This window comes from Cebidichthys violaceus, unplaced genomic scaffold, assembly GCF_023349555.1.
Source record: "Cebidichthys violaceus isolate CVI_PGR_0920_01 unplaced genomic scaffold, fCebVio1.0.p SCAF_88, whole genome shotgun sequence".
Lineage (NCBI taxonomy): Eukaryota > Metazoa > Chordata > Actinopteri > Perciformes > Stichaeidae > Cebidichthys > Cebidichthys violaceus.
In genome coordinates, this window is record NW_027176973.1 from 618,955 (window position 1) to 634,209 (window position 15,255).

General features: G+C 44.5%; 1 protein-coding gene across 2 annotated transcripts; it reads left to right on the forward strand.

Annotated features, from left to right (window-relative positions):
- The first annotated feature begins 21 nt into the window (after window positions 1-21).
- On the forward strand, window positions 22-14,849 carry LOC137866673 (calpain-2 catalytic subunit-like). Of its 2 annotated transcripts, none has more exons than XM_068702723.1 (21): window positions 22-258; window positions 1,717-1,786; window positions 4,709-4,827; window positions 5,418-5,551; window positions 5,645-5,813; window positions 6,131-6,214; window positions 6,307-6,392; window positions 6,601-6,666; window positions 9,567-9,727; window positions 10,196-10,365; window positions 10,463-10,474; window positions 10,629-10,840; window positions 10,991-11,027; window positions 11,200-11,265; window positions 11,357-11,414; window positions 11,542-11,606; window positions 12,083-12,154; window positions 12,481-12,559; window positions 14,118-14,234; window positions 14,592-14,650; window positions 14,753-14,849. In XM_068702723.1, the coding sequence occupies exons 1-21, from the start codon at window positions 22-24 to the stop codon at window positions 14,774-14,776; spliced, it is 2,097 nt and encodes a 698-aa protein (XP_068558824.1). In that variant the 3' UTR covers window positions 14,777-14,849. The 2 variants fall into 2 exon arrangements, with proteins under 2 accessions (XP_068558824.1, XP_068558825.1); XM_068702724.1 differs by having other exon boundaries at window positions 12,086-12,154.
- The last annotated feature ends 406 nt before the right edge of the window (window positions 14,850-15,255 follow it).

Genomic DNA, 15,255 nt, shown 5'->3' on the forward strand with positions numbered 1-15,255 from the left:
CTTCTTCGACTTCTTCCCATCATGTCCGGCGTGGCCTCCACTCTGGCCAAGAAGCGCGCCCTGGCCGCGGGCTTCGGCACCAACGCCAACGCGGTGCGGTACCTGAACCAGGACTTCGCGGCTCTGCGCGCTCAGTGCCGCTCCAACGGAAAACTCTTCTGCGACCCGACGTTCACCGCCGCGCCCGAAGCTCTGGGCTTCAAAGAGCTGGGCCGGAGCTCCTCCAAGGTCCGGGGAGTCACCTGGAAGAGACCGACGGTAAGGACCTGGAGGGGCTGGATCAGGTTCTGGATCTGGGCCTGGTTCTGGTTCTGGTTCTGGTTCTGGTTCTGGGTCTGGGTCTGGAGTCTGGGTCTGGATGAGTGGGCTCGTTTCGATAAGTGGGAGGGGCGGGTGGCCGGGAGGAAGGGTGGTGGGGGGGGGGGGGGGGGGGGGGGGGGTTGTTGGCAGAATACCTTCAGGCGACACATTACTGCTGCTCATGGAAAAAAACAACATACTTATCACAGAAATACTATACAGATGTTATACATGCAGATGTTGTACATACAGATGTTGTACATACAGATGTTATATATACAGATGTTATACAAATGTTATACATACATATAGAGATATTTCACACATTTAGTACACACACACAAAGTCCTGTAAAGATTTGGTAAACCGTGACTCATCTGTGTAGCAGCAGCAGAGAGAAGTACAAGTACAGAAAAGTACCCTTAAACAAACCACAATACTATAAACATCATCAAATACAAACACAGGGATTTGTACTATTATCAGTAGTAGTAGTAGTAGTAGTATTGTAAGTATTATTTTTACTGTATTATTAATATTATATTCTGATGGAAACTTTCTTCGTTTGCTTTACTTCATGAATTGCCTGCAGAGTATCAACGAAATATCAGCAATGTTTTAGGAGGATACGGTGAGTCATCAGAGATCCTAAATACCACAGAGATGAGTCACTACGTCACATAAACAGGGAAACGTCACATGATGCTCATTCAACATGTTTTAATAAATGTATTTATGATGCAGTTTAGTCATAAACATAAACAACGGTTTATGTTACAATACACTTCAGGGTACTTGATTGTACACAGAGTACTCTGTACAGATGTGTCACTCTGAACGTTTTCAGAAGCTGAAGAACATGAGGAAGTGATGCCTGAAACACTTTATAGACCGATTTAAAAAATGATATTTAATGTTCAGTGAAAGCTGCTGGTGATGTTCTGTAGTGAGTGTACAAGTTAAAGATACTGTATACTGTCAAGTACATCTAATCAAGTACTGTACTTAAGTACAACTTTGAGGTACTTGCACTTGCTAGAGTACTTTCTTCTTCTACTCCAACTCATTTCTGTACTTTGTACTTAATTGAGCTTGAGTATTACTGAGTATTATTAACAGTATCTGAGTATTATTACCATATGTGAGTATTACTGACAGTATGTGAGTATTATTAACAATATGTGAGTATTACTGACAGTATCTGAGTGTTACTGACAGTATGTGAGTATTACTGACAGTATCTGAGTATTACTGACAGTATGTGAATATTACTCGCAGTATGTGAATAGTACTAACAGTATCTGAGTATTACTCGCAATATGTGAGTATTTCTGACAGTATCCAAGTATAATTATTGGTATCTTGATATCTTCAGTGTTACTGATCCGTTCTGGTCTCTGGTCTCGACCCCTTTAGGAACTGGTCTCTAATCCTGAGTTCATCTTGGGCGGAGCCACCAGAACCGACATCTGCCAGGGAGCTCTAGGTGAGTGTTCCTGAATGTTCCTGAACACACCACAGCTTCTTGACTGTCCCTGAACCCACCACAGCCTCCAAACTATCAGACTGTCCCTGAACAGACCACAACCTCCAAACTATCAGACTGTCCCTGAACACACCACGGCCTCCAGACTATCAGACTGTCCCTGAACACACCACAGCCTCCAAACTATCAGACTGTCCCTGAACAGACCACAACCTCCAAACTATCAGACTGTCCCTGAACACAACACAGCCTCCAAACTATCAGACTGTCCCTGAACACACCACAGCCTCCAAACTATCAGACTGTCCCTGAACATACCACGGCCTCCAAACTATCAGACTGTCCCTGAACACACCACAGCCTCCAAACTATCAGACTGTCCCTGAACACACCACGGCCTCCAGACTATCAGACTGTCCCTGAACAGACCACAACCTCCAAACTATCAGACTGTCCCTGAACATACCACAACCTCCAAACTATCAGACTGTCCCTGAACACACCACAGCCTCGAAACTATCAGACTGTCCCTGAACAGACCACAGCCTCCAAACTATCAGACTGTCCCTGAACACACCACGGCCTCGAAACTATCAGACTGTCCCTGAACACACCACGGCCTCCAGACTATCAGACTGTCCCTGAACAGACCACAACCTCCAAACTATCAGACTGTCCCTGAACACACCACAGCCTCCAAACTATCAGACTGTCCCTGAACATACCACAGCCTCCAACTATCAGACTGTCCCTGAACACACCACAGCCTCCAAACTATCAGACTGTCCCTGAACACCTCACAGTCTCCAGACTATCAGACTGTCCCTGAACACACCACAGCCTCCAGACTATCAGACTGTCCCTGAACACATCACCAGTAACTTCTCAGTCTCCGTTGGTTGCCTGGTTAAACTGAGACCATGTGACTTTATGTTACAATATATAAATAGATTATTATGAACCATTGAAGACTTAAAGGTTCAGATTATTTTGAGTGTGTCTTCTTCTCGTAGTCACAGTTTTACTTACTTTAGTGTTTTAGACTCATGTAGAATATTTACTTTTCCTTTAATTAAAACACTGATTTTTCTCTCAGAAAACTTTGATGAAGCTGAACTACTTCTTACAGATTATGTTTCTTTACTTTAAGAGTTATTATCATTTGAAATATACTTTTACTTTTTTTTATAGAACATCAAAATCGACAGAACGAACCGTGTTTACAGCAGAACATTTTCTGACCAGAAAACTTAATGAGAACCAGCTGAGAGCTAAAAGGGCTGCCAGCTATTGTTAGAGACAAACATCAGAGAGAGAGAGAGAGAGAGAGAGAGAGAGAGAGAGAGAGAGAGAGAGAGAGAGAGGGGGTGAAGATATGCGCTGTCAACCAATGAGGACACACCCTGTACACACACACACACACACACACACACACTCTCTGTGACTCACCAGCATGCCGTGCCTCCAGGAGACCACAGACTCTGTTGTGTAACTTTGCAGTAAAGATTTGTTTCTGCAAGTAGAAAGTTAAAAGTTGGTCAGTCCAGGAATTTAGATCAGAGTGAGACCTCTCGGCTACAGACAGGGAGGAGTTACACTGCAGCAAATATGTGTGGTGAGAAAGTACACAAGAATACAAATACTCTGAATACACTCAGCAGGGTTTGTCTGATCCTCCACAGACCTCCAGTTATAATATATAGTACACAGTACACAGTGAACTTTATTATATATAGTACATAGTACACAGTACACAGTGAACTTTATAGTACATAGTACACTGAACTTTGTAATATATAGTACATAGTACACAGTGAACTTTTAATATATAGTACATAGTACACAGTGAACTTTGTAATATATAGTACGTAGTACACAGTGAACTTGAACAATGACCTTTTTTTTCTAAACTAAACCAAGTAGTTTTGTTTTCTGACGTTAAATAGAATGTTAAAGTTATCATACAAATGGTTGTACAGCGCCACCTTCAGGACAAACGGTACATCTTAATCTCCACCACACTGTTCAGGCTCCACCCACACTAATACGTTTTCGTTTAAAACAAAAACGATCTCCAAATTTTGGAGAACATTTATACTTTTGTTCCTTTACAGTTTATGTGTGGACTTCACAATAGTTGTGTAGAACAAAATAAGCATTAATAAGAAAAGGAAAGTCGTTTTGTGTCCGTCCTCCTCAAAGCCTCAAACTGTGACTTCAGACGTCTCCGTAGGTCTGATAACGCCGCTCATTAATTGCTCCAATAACAGCTGCTTCCTCCTCATAGACAGTAGTACAATTATAAAATGTAGAATTTAACTGTACAACAGCTGCTAGTAAAGATAACAAGGTCAGCAATGCCTGTAATCAGTTATGTTGAATTAACCTGGTAGTCGATCGGTAAACAAGGCTGTTGTTGTTTGTAATCTTACAGTAAAGGGTCATGTGATCGGGGACGAATCAGGGAAGGACACGTCATGACCGCTAACAACCAATCAAGTAGTGAACGTGAGAGTCTATGTCATCGTTTATAAACTTATCTGTTTACATCTACACTAGGAGGTAACCTCTGAGTTTATGAACTTATCTGTTTACATCTACACTAGGAGGTAACCTCTGAGTTTATGAACTTATCTGTTTACATCTACACTAGGAGGTAACCTCTGAGTTTATAAACTTATCTGTTTACATCTACACTAGGAGGTAACCTCTGAGTTTATAAACTTATCTGTTTACATCTACACTAGGAGGTAACCTCTGAGTTTATAAACTTATCCATTTACGTCTACACTAGGAGGTAACCTCTGAGTTTATAAACGTATCTGTTTACGTCTACACTAGGAGGTAACCTCTGAGTTTATGAACTTATCCGTTTACATCTACACTAGGAGGTAACCCTGGAGTGTTTTCTTGTCCGTCCAGGTGACTGCTGGCTGTTGGCAGCCATCGCCTCGCTGACGCTGAACGAGTATGTGATGGCCAGAGTCGTCCCCACCGACCAGGGCTTCGGTGACGACTACGCCGGCATCTTTCACTTCCAGGTAACAAAGCGTGACATTGGTACCCCCAAAGGTAACTTCCACTCATGATGGACTAGAAGTTGCAGTTGCTATGGTTACATGCAGTTTGATAAACAGAAGTTAAAATTGTTAAAATATGTAAATTTCTTTGCAGTGTTTCGTAGGTGGAACCATGATAAAAGTAAAATAATACGGGGACCCAACATTGAACCCTGTGGAACTCCACAACTAACGTAATTCAGATTCTAGAGACAACAATCAGGTTCTTCAGAACCGAATTGTCCAGCGTTTGTAATTCACAACTAGCTTACGTCATCCATGTGGTTGCCAAAGAATAACTATCGACTAAGAGTCCCTATTAGACGAATTGTGGTTTACACAGTTTGATTGTTCTCAGTAGAACCTTTGGCAGAGTGGATCTCTAAACAGAGATCTTGCACATCTGTAATGAAGCAGGAACTAAATGAGCTGGAAGGTTAAAGTGACTGAGAGCAGTTTTACTCGAAAGGAAACCAAATTGAAGTTTCTTAGAGGTTATTGTTGGGAGTCTTAAAGGTTTGGACAAAGAAAATGGAAACCGAATCATTTTAAAAGTTCTTGTCTCGTCTCAGTTCTGGCAGTACGGTGAGTGGGTGGACGTTGTGATTGACGACCGTCTGCCGGTCAAAGACGGAGAGCTGATGTTTGTCCACTCGGCAGAGGGGAGAGAGTTCTGGAGCGCTCTGCTGGAGAAGGCCTACGCCAAGTAAGACCAACCTTAGGGATTCAACCCGACAACCTTCTGTTCACAAACCACTGCTGGTGGAGTCATTCAAGACCTGCTTGTGTTTTGTCACAGAGTCAACGGCTGCTATGAAGCCTTGTCCGGTGGTTCCACCACCGAGGGCTTTGAGGATTTCACCGGAGGCATCGCCGAGAACTTTGACCTCCAACGCCCCCCCAAGAACCTGTTCCAGATCATCAAGAAGGCCTTGGAGGCCGGAGCGCTGTTGGGCTGCTCCATCGACGTGAGTCATCTCCACGATGTTCAGTGACTTAGACCAGAGATAGATCCTGAGACCACATACACCAGAGATAGATCCGAGACCACGTAGTCCAGAGATAGATCCCGAGACCACGTAGACCAGAGATAGATCCAAGACCACGTAGACCAGAGATAGATCCTGAGACCACGTAGACCAAGAGATAGATCCGAGACCATGTAGACCAAGAGATAGATCCGAGACCACGTAGACCAGAAATAGATCCGAGACCACGTAGACCAGACATAGGTCCGAGACCACGTAGACCAGAGATAGATCTCAACCATCACCTGTCGTTGCAGATCACCAGCGCCGCAGACTCGGAGGCCGTCACCCGTCAGAAGCTGGTGAAAGGCCACGCCTACTCGCTGACCGGCGCCGTGGAGGTGATGTAATTTCCTGCAGATTGAATAGGAGGAGGAGAAGAAGAAGAGATGAAACAAGAGCAGAATAAAAACGTTGTGTTTTGTGTGTCCAGGTGAACTACCGCGGCCGGCAGGAGAAGCTGATTCGGGTCAGGAACCCCTGGGGTCAGGTGGAGTGGACAGGAGCCTGGAGCGACGGGTAATCTAAAATAATAACCCCAGGTTCTATGAGCACATCTGTTCTATGAGCACCTCTACTCACAGAACAGCGTCAATGAAGGTCTTGAGACAAGAACAGAGGGGACACCCGGTCTCACTGGGGACTAGCAGACCAGCAGAAGATCTGCTGGGTTTAGTGTCTTCTTGTTATTGTTATTATTATTATGATTGTTTTTATGTTCTTACAGATCGTCTGAGTGGAACTACGTGCAGGGAGACTGTCCCCATGCCAACGCAGAGGACGGAGAGTTCTGGTGGGTAGTTATCATAGAAACGTGGTGACGTTGTTGTGTGTTGTTTTTTTAGCTGCAGAGTGAGAGCTCCTCTCTTTCTTCTTTTATCTCTGCTCCGGGAATCGACGGCCTCTCCACAGATTTCTTTAAGCAGTTCTGGAACATTATCGGTTCTGACTTACATTGTGTTTTGTTGGAATGTTTTAAAACTGGATCACTTCCGGTCTCATGCCAGCGGGCGGTACTCTCCCTGCTGCCCAAGAAGGGAGACTTGGCCCTTCTGAAGAACTGGAGACCAGTGGCCCTGCTGTGTACTGACTATAAGGTGCTTTCCAGAGCCTTGTCTAACAGACTGAGAGAACACTTGGAAGTGATTGTAAATAGTGATCAGACATACTGTATCCCAGACAGGACAGTGATGGACAACATTTTTGTGATTCGTGATGTGCTCGATGTTTGTAAATTTCACGATGTCAATGTCGGTATCGTCTCACTTGACCAGGAGAAGGCGTTCGACAGGGTGGATCACTCCTATCTTTTTTCTGCACTTAGGGCATTTGGGATTGGTGATGGTTTTTTGCCTTGGGTGGGTTTGCTGTACAGTGGTGCGGTATGTATGGTTAAAATGGGAGCTGGGCTGAGTCGCCCGATCCCGGTACGGCGAGGGATTAGGCAGGGATGTCCGATCTCAGGACAATTATACAGTCTTGCTTTTGAGCCTCTCTTGTGCAGGCTGAGGGGTCGGCTCAGTGGTCTGGCACTGCCTGGGTCCTCCAGTCTTTGTCGTCCCCTCGCTGTATCTGCGTATGCTGACGATGTAAACGTCTTCGTCAGGGACCAGGGAGATGTTCAATGTCTGCAGGATATTTTGTCTCTGTATGAGAGGGCTTCATCTGCACGGGTGAACTGGGGTAAATCTGAAGGCTTATTGGTGGGACACTGGAGACATCAGACGGTGCCTCGCCTGCCTGGAGGTCTTCAGTGGGGAAAAGGAGGCCTAAAGGTGTTGGGGGTGTTCTTAGGTTCTGAGGACTTTCAGAAAAAGAACTGGGAGGGAGTCAAGGAGAAGGTGTGTGCTCGGTTCTCTCGTTGGAAATGGTTGATACCCCAGTTGTCATATAGGGGAAGAGTTCTGGTTGCTAATAACTTGGTTGCCTCGACTCTGTGGCACAGACTCATCGCGCTGACGCCACCAGGAGGCCTCATAGCGGAAATACAGAGGTCGGTAGTGGACTTTTTCTGGTCTGGCCGGCACTGGATTCGTGCAGCAGGCCTTTATCTGCCTGTGGCAGAGGGAGGGCAGGGCCTCATTGACATCCAGTCGAGGATCGCCTCATTCAGACTCAGGACTGCGCAAAAGCTGCTCTATGGCTGTGGCCCTACCTGGATGGACACTGCTAGACTGCTGCTGAGGAGAGCTGGGCGGTTGGGTTATGATAAGCAGCTCTTTCTCCTAAAACATGAGAAAGTGGACTTGGCAGGGCTGACACCATTCTACGGCTCTGTTCTGCAGGCGTGGCAGATCTTTACCACCTCGCGTAAAGCTGAGGAGACTCCAGGCGTGTGGCTGCTGGAGGAACCTCTGTTCTTCAACAGATTCATCGGAGCTCAAACGCTGCAGTCTGCCAGCCTGCGAACACATCTAAGACAAGCCGGCTGTACTAAGCTGGGGCATTTGTTGAAGATGTCAGCGACGGCAGCATCCAGGGTCACCTTTAGGCAGAAGGCCAACATCACGTCTGTCAGGCTGATCAACAGAGTAGTGGAGGAGGTCTGTGCCGCCCTGCCACAACACCTGAGAGCGTTTGCAGGAAACTGTACTCTGTCTGACCAGTGGGATGAAGAGAGTGAGTACACTCCCCCCACTCTGCTCATTGCCCCAGCTGTGGGCGACTGGCAGGGGGGAGGAAACAAGCTGCTGACGTTCACAACCCCTCGCCTGGACAAGTTTCAGGTGGCAGAAAAGAAAGCAATTTATGAAATCTGTGTAAAGGTTGTGAACTTGCGCTCTCTGGCAGGGTTGAAGGAGTCGAGGTGGACCGAGTTTTTTGGCCCAGAGTTTTCCCCAAAAGGCAGCTGGAGGTGCATGTACAAGCTGCCCATTGAGAAGCGGACAGCAGACCTCCAGTGGAGGGTTGTGCATGGAGCTGTAGCCACGAACAGATACCGGGCACACCTGGATCCACACATTGGTGAGGAGTGTGATTTCTGCTCTCAGACCGAGACCCTGGAGCACCTGTTTGTTCAATGTCCTCGGCTCTCGGCACTATTTGAACGTTTAAAGAGGTGGTTTCAGGGTCTCGGAGAAGACTTTTCTTTCACTTTATTCATCTTTGGTCCAAAATACTGTGTAAAAAAGAAGGCTGTCCACACTCTGATGAACTTTCTATCTGGTTCTGCCAAGTTGGCCATCTGGCTAACACGCAAGAATCGGGTTAGGGGTGCCGGCAGTGAAGATCCAGTAAGAGTTCTGGAAGGTCTGTTGAAGGCCCGACTCAGGGTGGAACATACCTACAACCAGACGGTGGACAATTTAAAGGATTTCAGGGACAGATGGATGACTGGGAGCATTTTGTGCTCAGTGGTGCTGCTGGAGAGCTGGTGGTGAACTTCTGAATGTATTGATCATTGACATAGATTGTTTATTTGTTCTTTGGTGTTTTAACTTGTTTATTTTTGTTTTGTTTTGACTTATTTGAAGTTTTTATTTTTCTTCCCATTTTTTTGCTTTTCAAATGATGTTTTAGAATGTTTCTTGTTTCAGTGGAATAGTGAAATAAAGGAACTTTAACCCCCCCCCCTCTCTTTCTTCTCCTATCTCTGCTCCTCTCTTTTTTCTCCTATCTCTGCTCCTCTCTTTCTTCTCCTATCTCTGCTCCTCTCTTTCTTCTCTTATCTCTGCTCCTCTCTTTCTTCTGCAGGATGTCCTTCAGCGAGTTCTCGCGTCACTACAATCGCGTCGAGGTTTGCACTCTGACCCCTGACACCATCGACGATGACTCCGTCAAACACTGGAGCGTCAGCAAGTTCGACGGCACCTGGAGGAGAGGGTCCACCGCCGGAGGCTGCAGGAACAACCCCTGTAAGACCAGAGATAGATCCTGAGACCACGTAGACCAGAGATAGATCCTGAGACCACGTAGACCAGAGATAGATCCTGAGACCACGTAGACCAGAGATAGATCCTGAGACCACTTTGACCAGAGATAGATCCTGGGACCACGTAGACCAGAGATAGATCCTGAGACCACGTAGACCAGAGATAGATCCTGAGACCACTTAGACCAGAGATAGATCCTGAGACCACGTAGACCAGAGATAGATCCTGAGACCACGTAGACCAGAGATAGATCCTGAGACCACGTAGACCAGAGATAGATCCTGAGACCACGTAGACCGGAGATAGATGCTGAGACCACGTAGACCAGAGATAGATCCAAGACCACGTAGACCAGAGGTTCAGGATGCAGGAACCACCCTTCTAAGTACTGGTTCCAGTACCCCGAGACCTGGTCTTTAGGCTTCCTAATGTCTGACTGTCCCTCTGCAGACACGTTCTGGATGAACCCTCAGTTTGTGATCCGGCTCAATGAGGAGGATGACGACCCCGACGATGGGGAGGTGGGCTGCAGCTTCGTGGTCGGTCTGATCCAGAAGAACCGCAGGAAGCTGCGTAAACAAGGAGAGGACATGCACACCGTCGGCTTCGCCATCTATGAGGTGAGACCCGAAGACGCCGATAAAGATCAGACAAAAATGTAACGAGAGACAGATTCATCCTCCGGTAACTTCTGTCTCGTCTTGTGTTTTTCTTTAGGTTCCAAAGCAGGTGAGTTCTGAACACCTGCAGGTCCAACGGTCAAACTCCTCCCACTTTTAGATTCATCTCTTTAATAAAGGAGTGAACCAAAAGTGAGGTAAAGACGGTTGTTATTGGCCGTTGTCCCCTGCCGAGTTGTCTGATTGGCCGTTGTCCCCCTCAGTTCTATGGGCAGGGGGAGGTGCACCTGGACAAGAACTTCTTCCTGACTCACGCTCAGACGGCCAAGTCCGAGACCTTCATCAACCTGCGTGAGGTCAGCACGCGCTTCAAGCTGCCGCCTGGAGAGTACCTGGTGGTCCCGTCCACCTTCGAACCGCATCTCAACGGAGACTTCTGCATCCGGGTGTTCTCCGAGAAGCAGACAGAGACCGTGTAAGACCCCGTCCTGTTCAGTGTCAGGTCCACGGTCTGTCCTGTGGTCCTCAAATGCCTCTTAAACCTTCTTAGACCTGCAGTCTGGGTGCTCACTTTGTGTTCTAACTGTTCTTTGTCTGTCCTGCGGTCCTTGAACGCCTCTTAAAGACCGTGTGACGACCCTGTCAGCGCTGATCTAGACGACGTGAGTACATCTGGATTTGTAGTTTTATCGTCTGATCCAACAACAGAATTCTTAAATCAAGCTGACGTTATGAGTTTTGAATATAGATATTGTGTTTTTACTGTGTGAACTTTACTGTGTAAATAAAGTTTTTTGTTGGCGTTGTTACTGTTGCCGTGGTGATTGTGTCCAGGAGACCGTGTCAGATGAAGATGTCGACGCAGGATTCAGAGGCCTCTTTACCAAACTCGCCGGAGCCGTAAGTATATGACATCACTTCCTGTGTGGTGAGGGACCAATCAAAGCAGAGTCCTGGTCCTGATCCAATGTACCTCTACAAACTGTTTCAGGACATGGAGATCTCTGCTGTGGAGCTGAAGACCATCCTGAACAAGATCGTCGCCAAACGTGAGTCGAGCTACTCACAAGATCACACGATCACCTGATCACACGATCACCTGCATTGTGGGTCAGAGGACTGATGGGTGTGTTTATGACTTTGTTGAACTTCCTGTCCGTCTCTTCTTCTTCACAGGAACTGACATAAAGACGGACGGCTTCAGTATGGAGACCTCCAGGGTCATGGTGAACCTGATGGACGTATCCTTTAGAAGCAGAGCAGCTAACATTAGCTTACTAACTAAGGTTAGCTCACTTGCTAACGTTAGCTAGTGAGCTAACAAACAGGAACATATTTGTTTGAGGAAAGAGTTCAAACAATAACGGAAAAATACATTTTTTATTATTATATTGTTCCTTTAAGCAGCATTCTTAAAGTACTAAAATGTATTCTTAAGTACCAGGATGTATTCTTAAAGTACCAGGATGTATTCCTAAAGTACCAGAATGTATTCTTAAAGTACCAGGATGTGATCTTAAAGTACCAGGATGTATTCTTAAAGTACCAGAATGTATTTGTAAAGTACCAGAATGTATTCTTAAAGTACCAGGATGTATTCTTAAAGTACCAGGATGTATTCTTAAAGTACCAAGATGTGATCTTAAAGTACCAGAATGTAGTCTTAAAGTACCAGGATGTATTCTTAAAGTACCAGGATCTATTCTTAACTGCCAAGAAGGACAGTGGGAACGGGAAGCTCGGCCTCGGAGAGTTCGCCACTCTGTGGAAGAAGGTGCAGAGATACCTGGTAAGACCTTTGACCTTTACATCCAAACACCTGAACTCACCTGAGTACAAAGATCAACAGCAGCCTGTGTGTGTTTCTGTGTGTGTGTGTGTGTGTGTTTCTGTGTGTCTTTGTGTGTCTGTGTGCGTGTGTTTGTGAGTGTGTGTTTCTGTGTGTTTTTGTGTGTGTGTGTCTGTCTGTGTGTGTGTGTGTGTGTGTGTGTGTGTCTGTGTGTTTGTGTGTGTGTCTGTCTGTGTGTGTGTGTGTCTGTGTGTTTATGTGTGTGTGTGTGTGTGTGTGTGTGTGTGTCTGTGTGTTTATGTGTGTGTGTGTGTTTGTGTCTGCAGACCATCTACAAGAAGAACGACATTGATAATTCAGGGACGATGAGCACTCCAGAGATGAGAGTGGCCTTCAAAGACGCAGGTCAGTTCTTCTTCTTCTTCTTCTTCTTTGCAGTATAATCAGTGTAATCTTTGTTAGCTGTGTCAGCTTCATTAGCAATATAAGCATCCAAAGTGGGGTGAATGTCGTCTAGATCAGTGGTTCTCAACTGGTCTGTCTGCGGGACCCACCATCACCCCTTAATGACAAGCCACAACCCAAATGTTCAACTTCTCAAATATATTTAATGAAAAGATGGTGCAGTCTGAACCGGAGCTGAAGATGTCCTCTGCTGTCGTAGTAGTAGGAGCTCTCTTGTTCCCGTCAGTCCTCGTCCCACATGTTTCATGTAAACCAGTAAAACTGCTTTGTTTGTGATGTCTGTAGATTCTCCATTTCTAATGCAAAAATGACTGCTTGCCTTAATTCGAGCTGTGGTCTGTTTGATGTCATCCGACATGTCTTCAATTCACCTACTCATTTGTCATTTGACAGAGGTATAGTCATCTACTCATAGAGTCATTTGACAGGTGTAGTCGTCTACTCATAGTGTCATTTGACAGCGGTATAGTTGTCTACTCATAGAGTCATTTGACAGGTATAGTCGTCTACTCATAATGTCATTTGACAGAGGTATAGTCGTCTACTCATAGTGATCCCCTTCAAATTAAACGCACAGGATTTTATTTTTATTTTTCAGGCAAAGGCCCGCGAGTGGGTCGCAACCCACCAGTTGAGAATCACTGATCTATAATAACAAGAATAATAACAATAATAGTAATAGTCTCACTGCCTGGGGGGGGGGGGGGGGGTCTTAATAATAGTCTTAATAATAGTAACTAATAACTATTAAAGACACACAGTTATCATCACTAGAGGTATTTTCTCTCTGTAGTCTTTTACCTTTTTAATAAACTGTGTTCTGTTTATGAGATCAGGATTGATTTCTACGGCAGAATGCGTTTATATATTTATGAATTATTTGCGTTCAGATTGTGACGTCATTATTAATTAACCCAAAATATGATTATGGTTTCTCTTGAATACTGGAATAAATGTATTAGGCTCCATGTTTCAGGTTAAATTTAAATGATAAAACTCATCAAACACTCAGGAATGATCAGCCTCACGTGACTGAATGAAATGATGATCAATGATGTAAAAAGCTCTCTGACTTGTTTTCATAATAAAAGTTATTATAATATTATAATAAAAGTTATCGAGTGAAATATCAGATCATGAAAAGACAGAAGAAGCAGTGTTAGCAATGCTCACTTCATTAGCAGTGGTAGCTTAATTAGCAGTATTAGCAGTTCTAGCTTTGTTAGCTGTGTTATTCCCGTTAGTATCATTAGCTTCATTAACAGTATCAGTATTAGCTTCATTAACAGTATCAGTATTAGCTTCATTAACAGTATCAGTTGTGTTAGCTTCTCTGATAGCTTTAGCTTTGTTTATATTGTTATCAGTGGTAGCCTACCTAGCTGCGAACTAAAGCTAACAGTAAGTCATAGATAAAGTCATGATTTCATTGGGATTAGACTCAGTGAACACGTTAGCGTTAGCGTTAGCATGATGACAGTGTGTTGTGCTCCCCCAGGCTTCACTCTCAACAACACTATCTACCAGCTGCTGGTGGCTCGCTACTCAGACCCCGACATGACCATCGACTTCGACAACTTCGTCGGCTGTCTGATGAGGCTGGAGATGATGTTCAGTGAGTGTTTCTCTACTTTAGACTACGACTCCCAGGGTGCATTTCAGTAAAACGTTCAAATTCTGTCACGGTGAGCTGAAGCTAAAGGTTGTGTGTTGAGGACACTGAAAACATTCTGGAGTCAATTCTGGGTGAATTCAGTAACCGGGGCATCGGCATCATGGGTATTGTAGTCTTTAGACCTTGTTTGTGAAAAACCTGATCAAAACACAAAAGTGTAAATAATTAAAAAAATTGTCACATCTTAAAATGTATTGTTCGATCTTATGCCCCCAAAGATGCTGGCTAGCTAACTAACGTAGCCTAGCTAGTGAGCTAACGTAGCTAGCTAACGTGTGCCTCCTCTTTCAACCTCAGAGATCTTTAAGAAGCTCGACGCCCATGACAGCGGCTCCATCGAGCTCGACTTCAACCAGGTAACACATTCAGGGTCTGAAGAGACCAGAACCAGGTCCAGAACTTGGTCCAGAACCAGAATAAACCAGTTGACCCGGTCTCTCTCTGTCTTCCTCCTGCAGTGGTTAAACTTCGCGATGATCTGAGTCGTCAGAAGATCCTCTTCCTGTTCCTCTTAAAGTTTCATATACAGTCAATAAAGTTACCCACAATCCTTTGCTCTGTGACTCTTGTGTCTCTTCCTCTTCCTCCTATCAGCTCGTCATCATCACGTAAATAAATGAACAAGTTGAGAGAATATTATTTATTAACTTCAAAACATTGTAGCCTTTAAATATTGTAAATAAATAAATATAAATATCTAAACACAAATTACAATAAAACACTAATAACCAAATACTCATAACAATAGTTTTGATTGTTTGAAAAAGATATATATACAGATATACCCTATAACCCTAACCCTATATATATATATATATATATATATATATATATATATATATATATATATATATATATATATATATATATATATATATAAACTGAAAAGTTCAAATTCTGTTCTTGAACTAAAATATAAATAATTATAATAAAATACAATTTATTATTTTGAATCATCAAA

Bases quoted from the DNA above. Each gene is read 5' to 3' on its own strand.
- LOC137866673 (XM_068702723.1), top strand. From the start codon at position 22: ATGTCCGGCGTGGCCTCCACTCTGGCCAAGAAGCGCGCCCTGGCCGCG. The intron at 6,393-6,600 runs GTAATCTAAAAT...ATGTTCTTACAG, and splicing joins ACAGGAGCCTGGAGCGACGG to ATCGTCTGAGTGGAACTACG. The intron at 11,607-12,082 runs GTATCCTTTAGA...TTAACTGCCAAG, and splicing joins TCATGGTGAACCTGATGGAC to AAGGACAGTGGGAACGGGAA.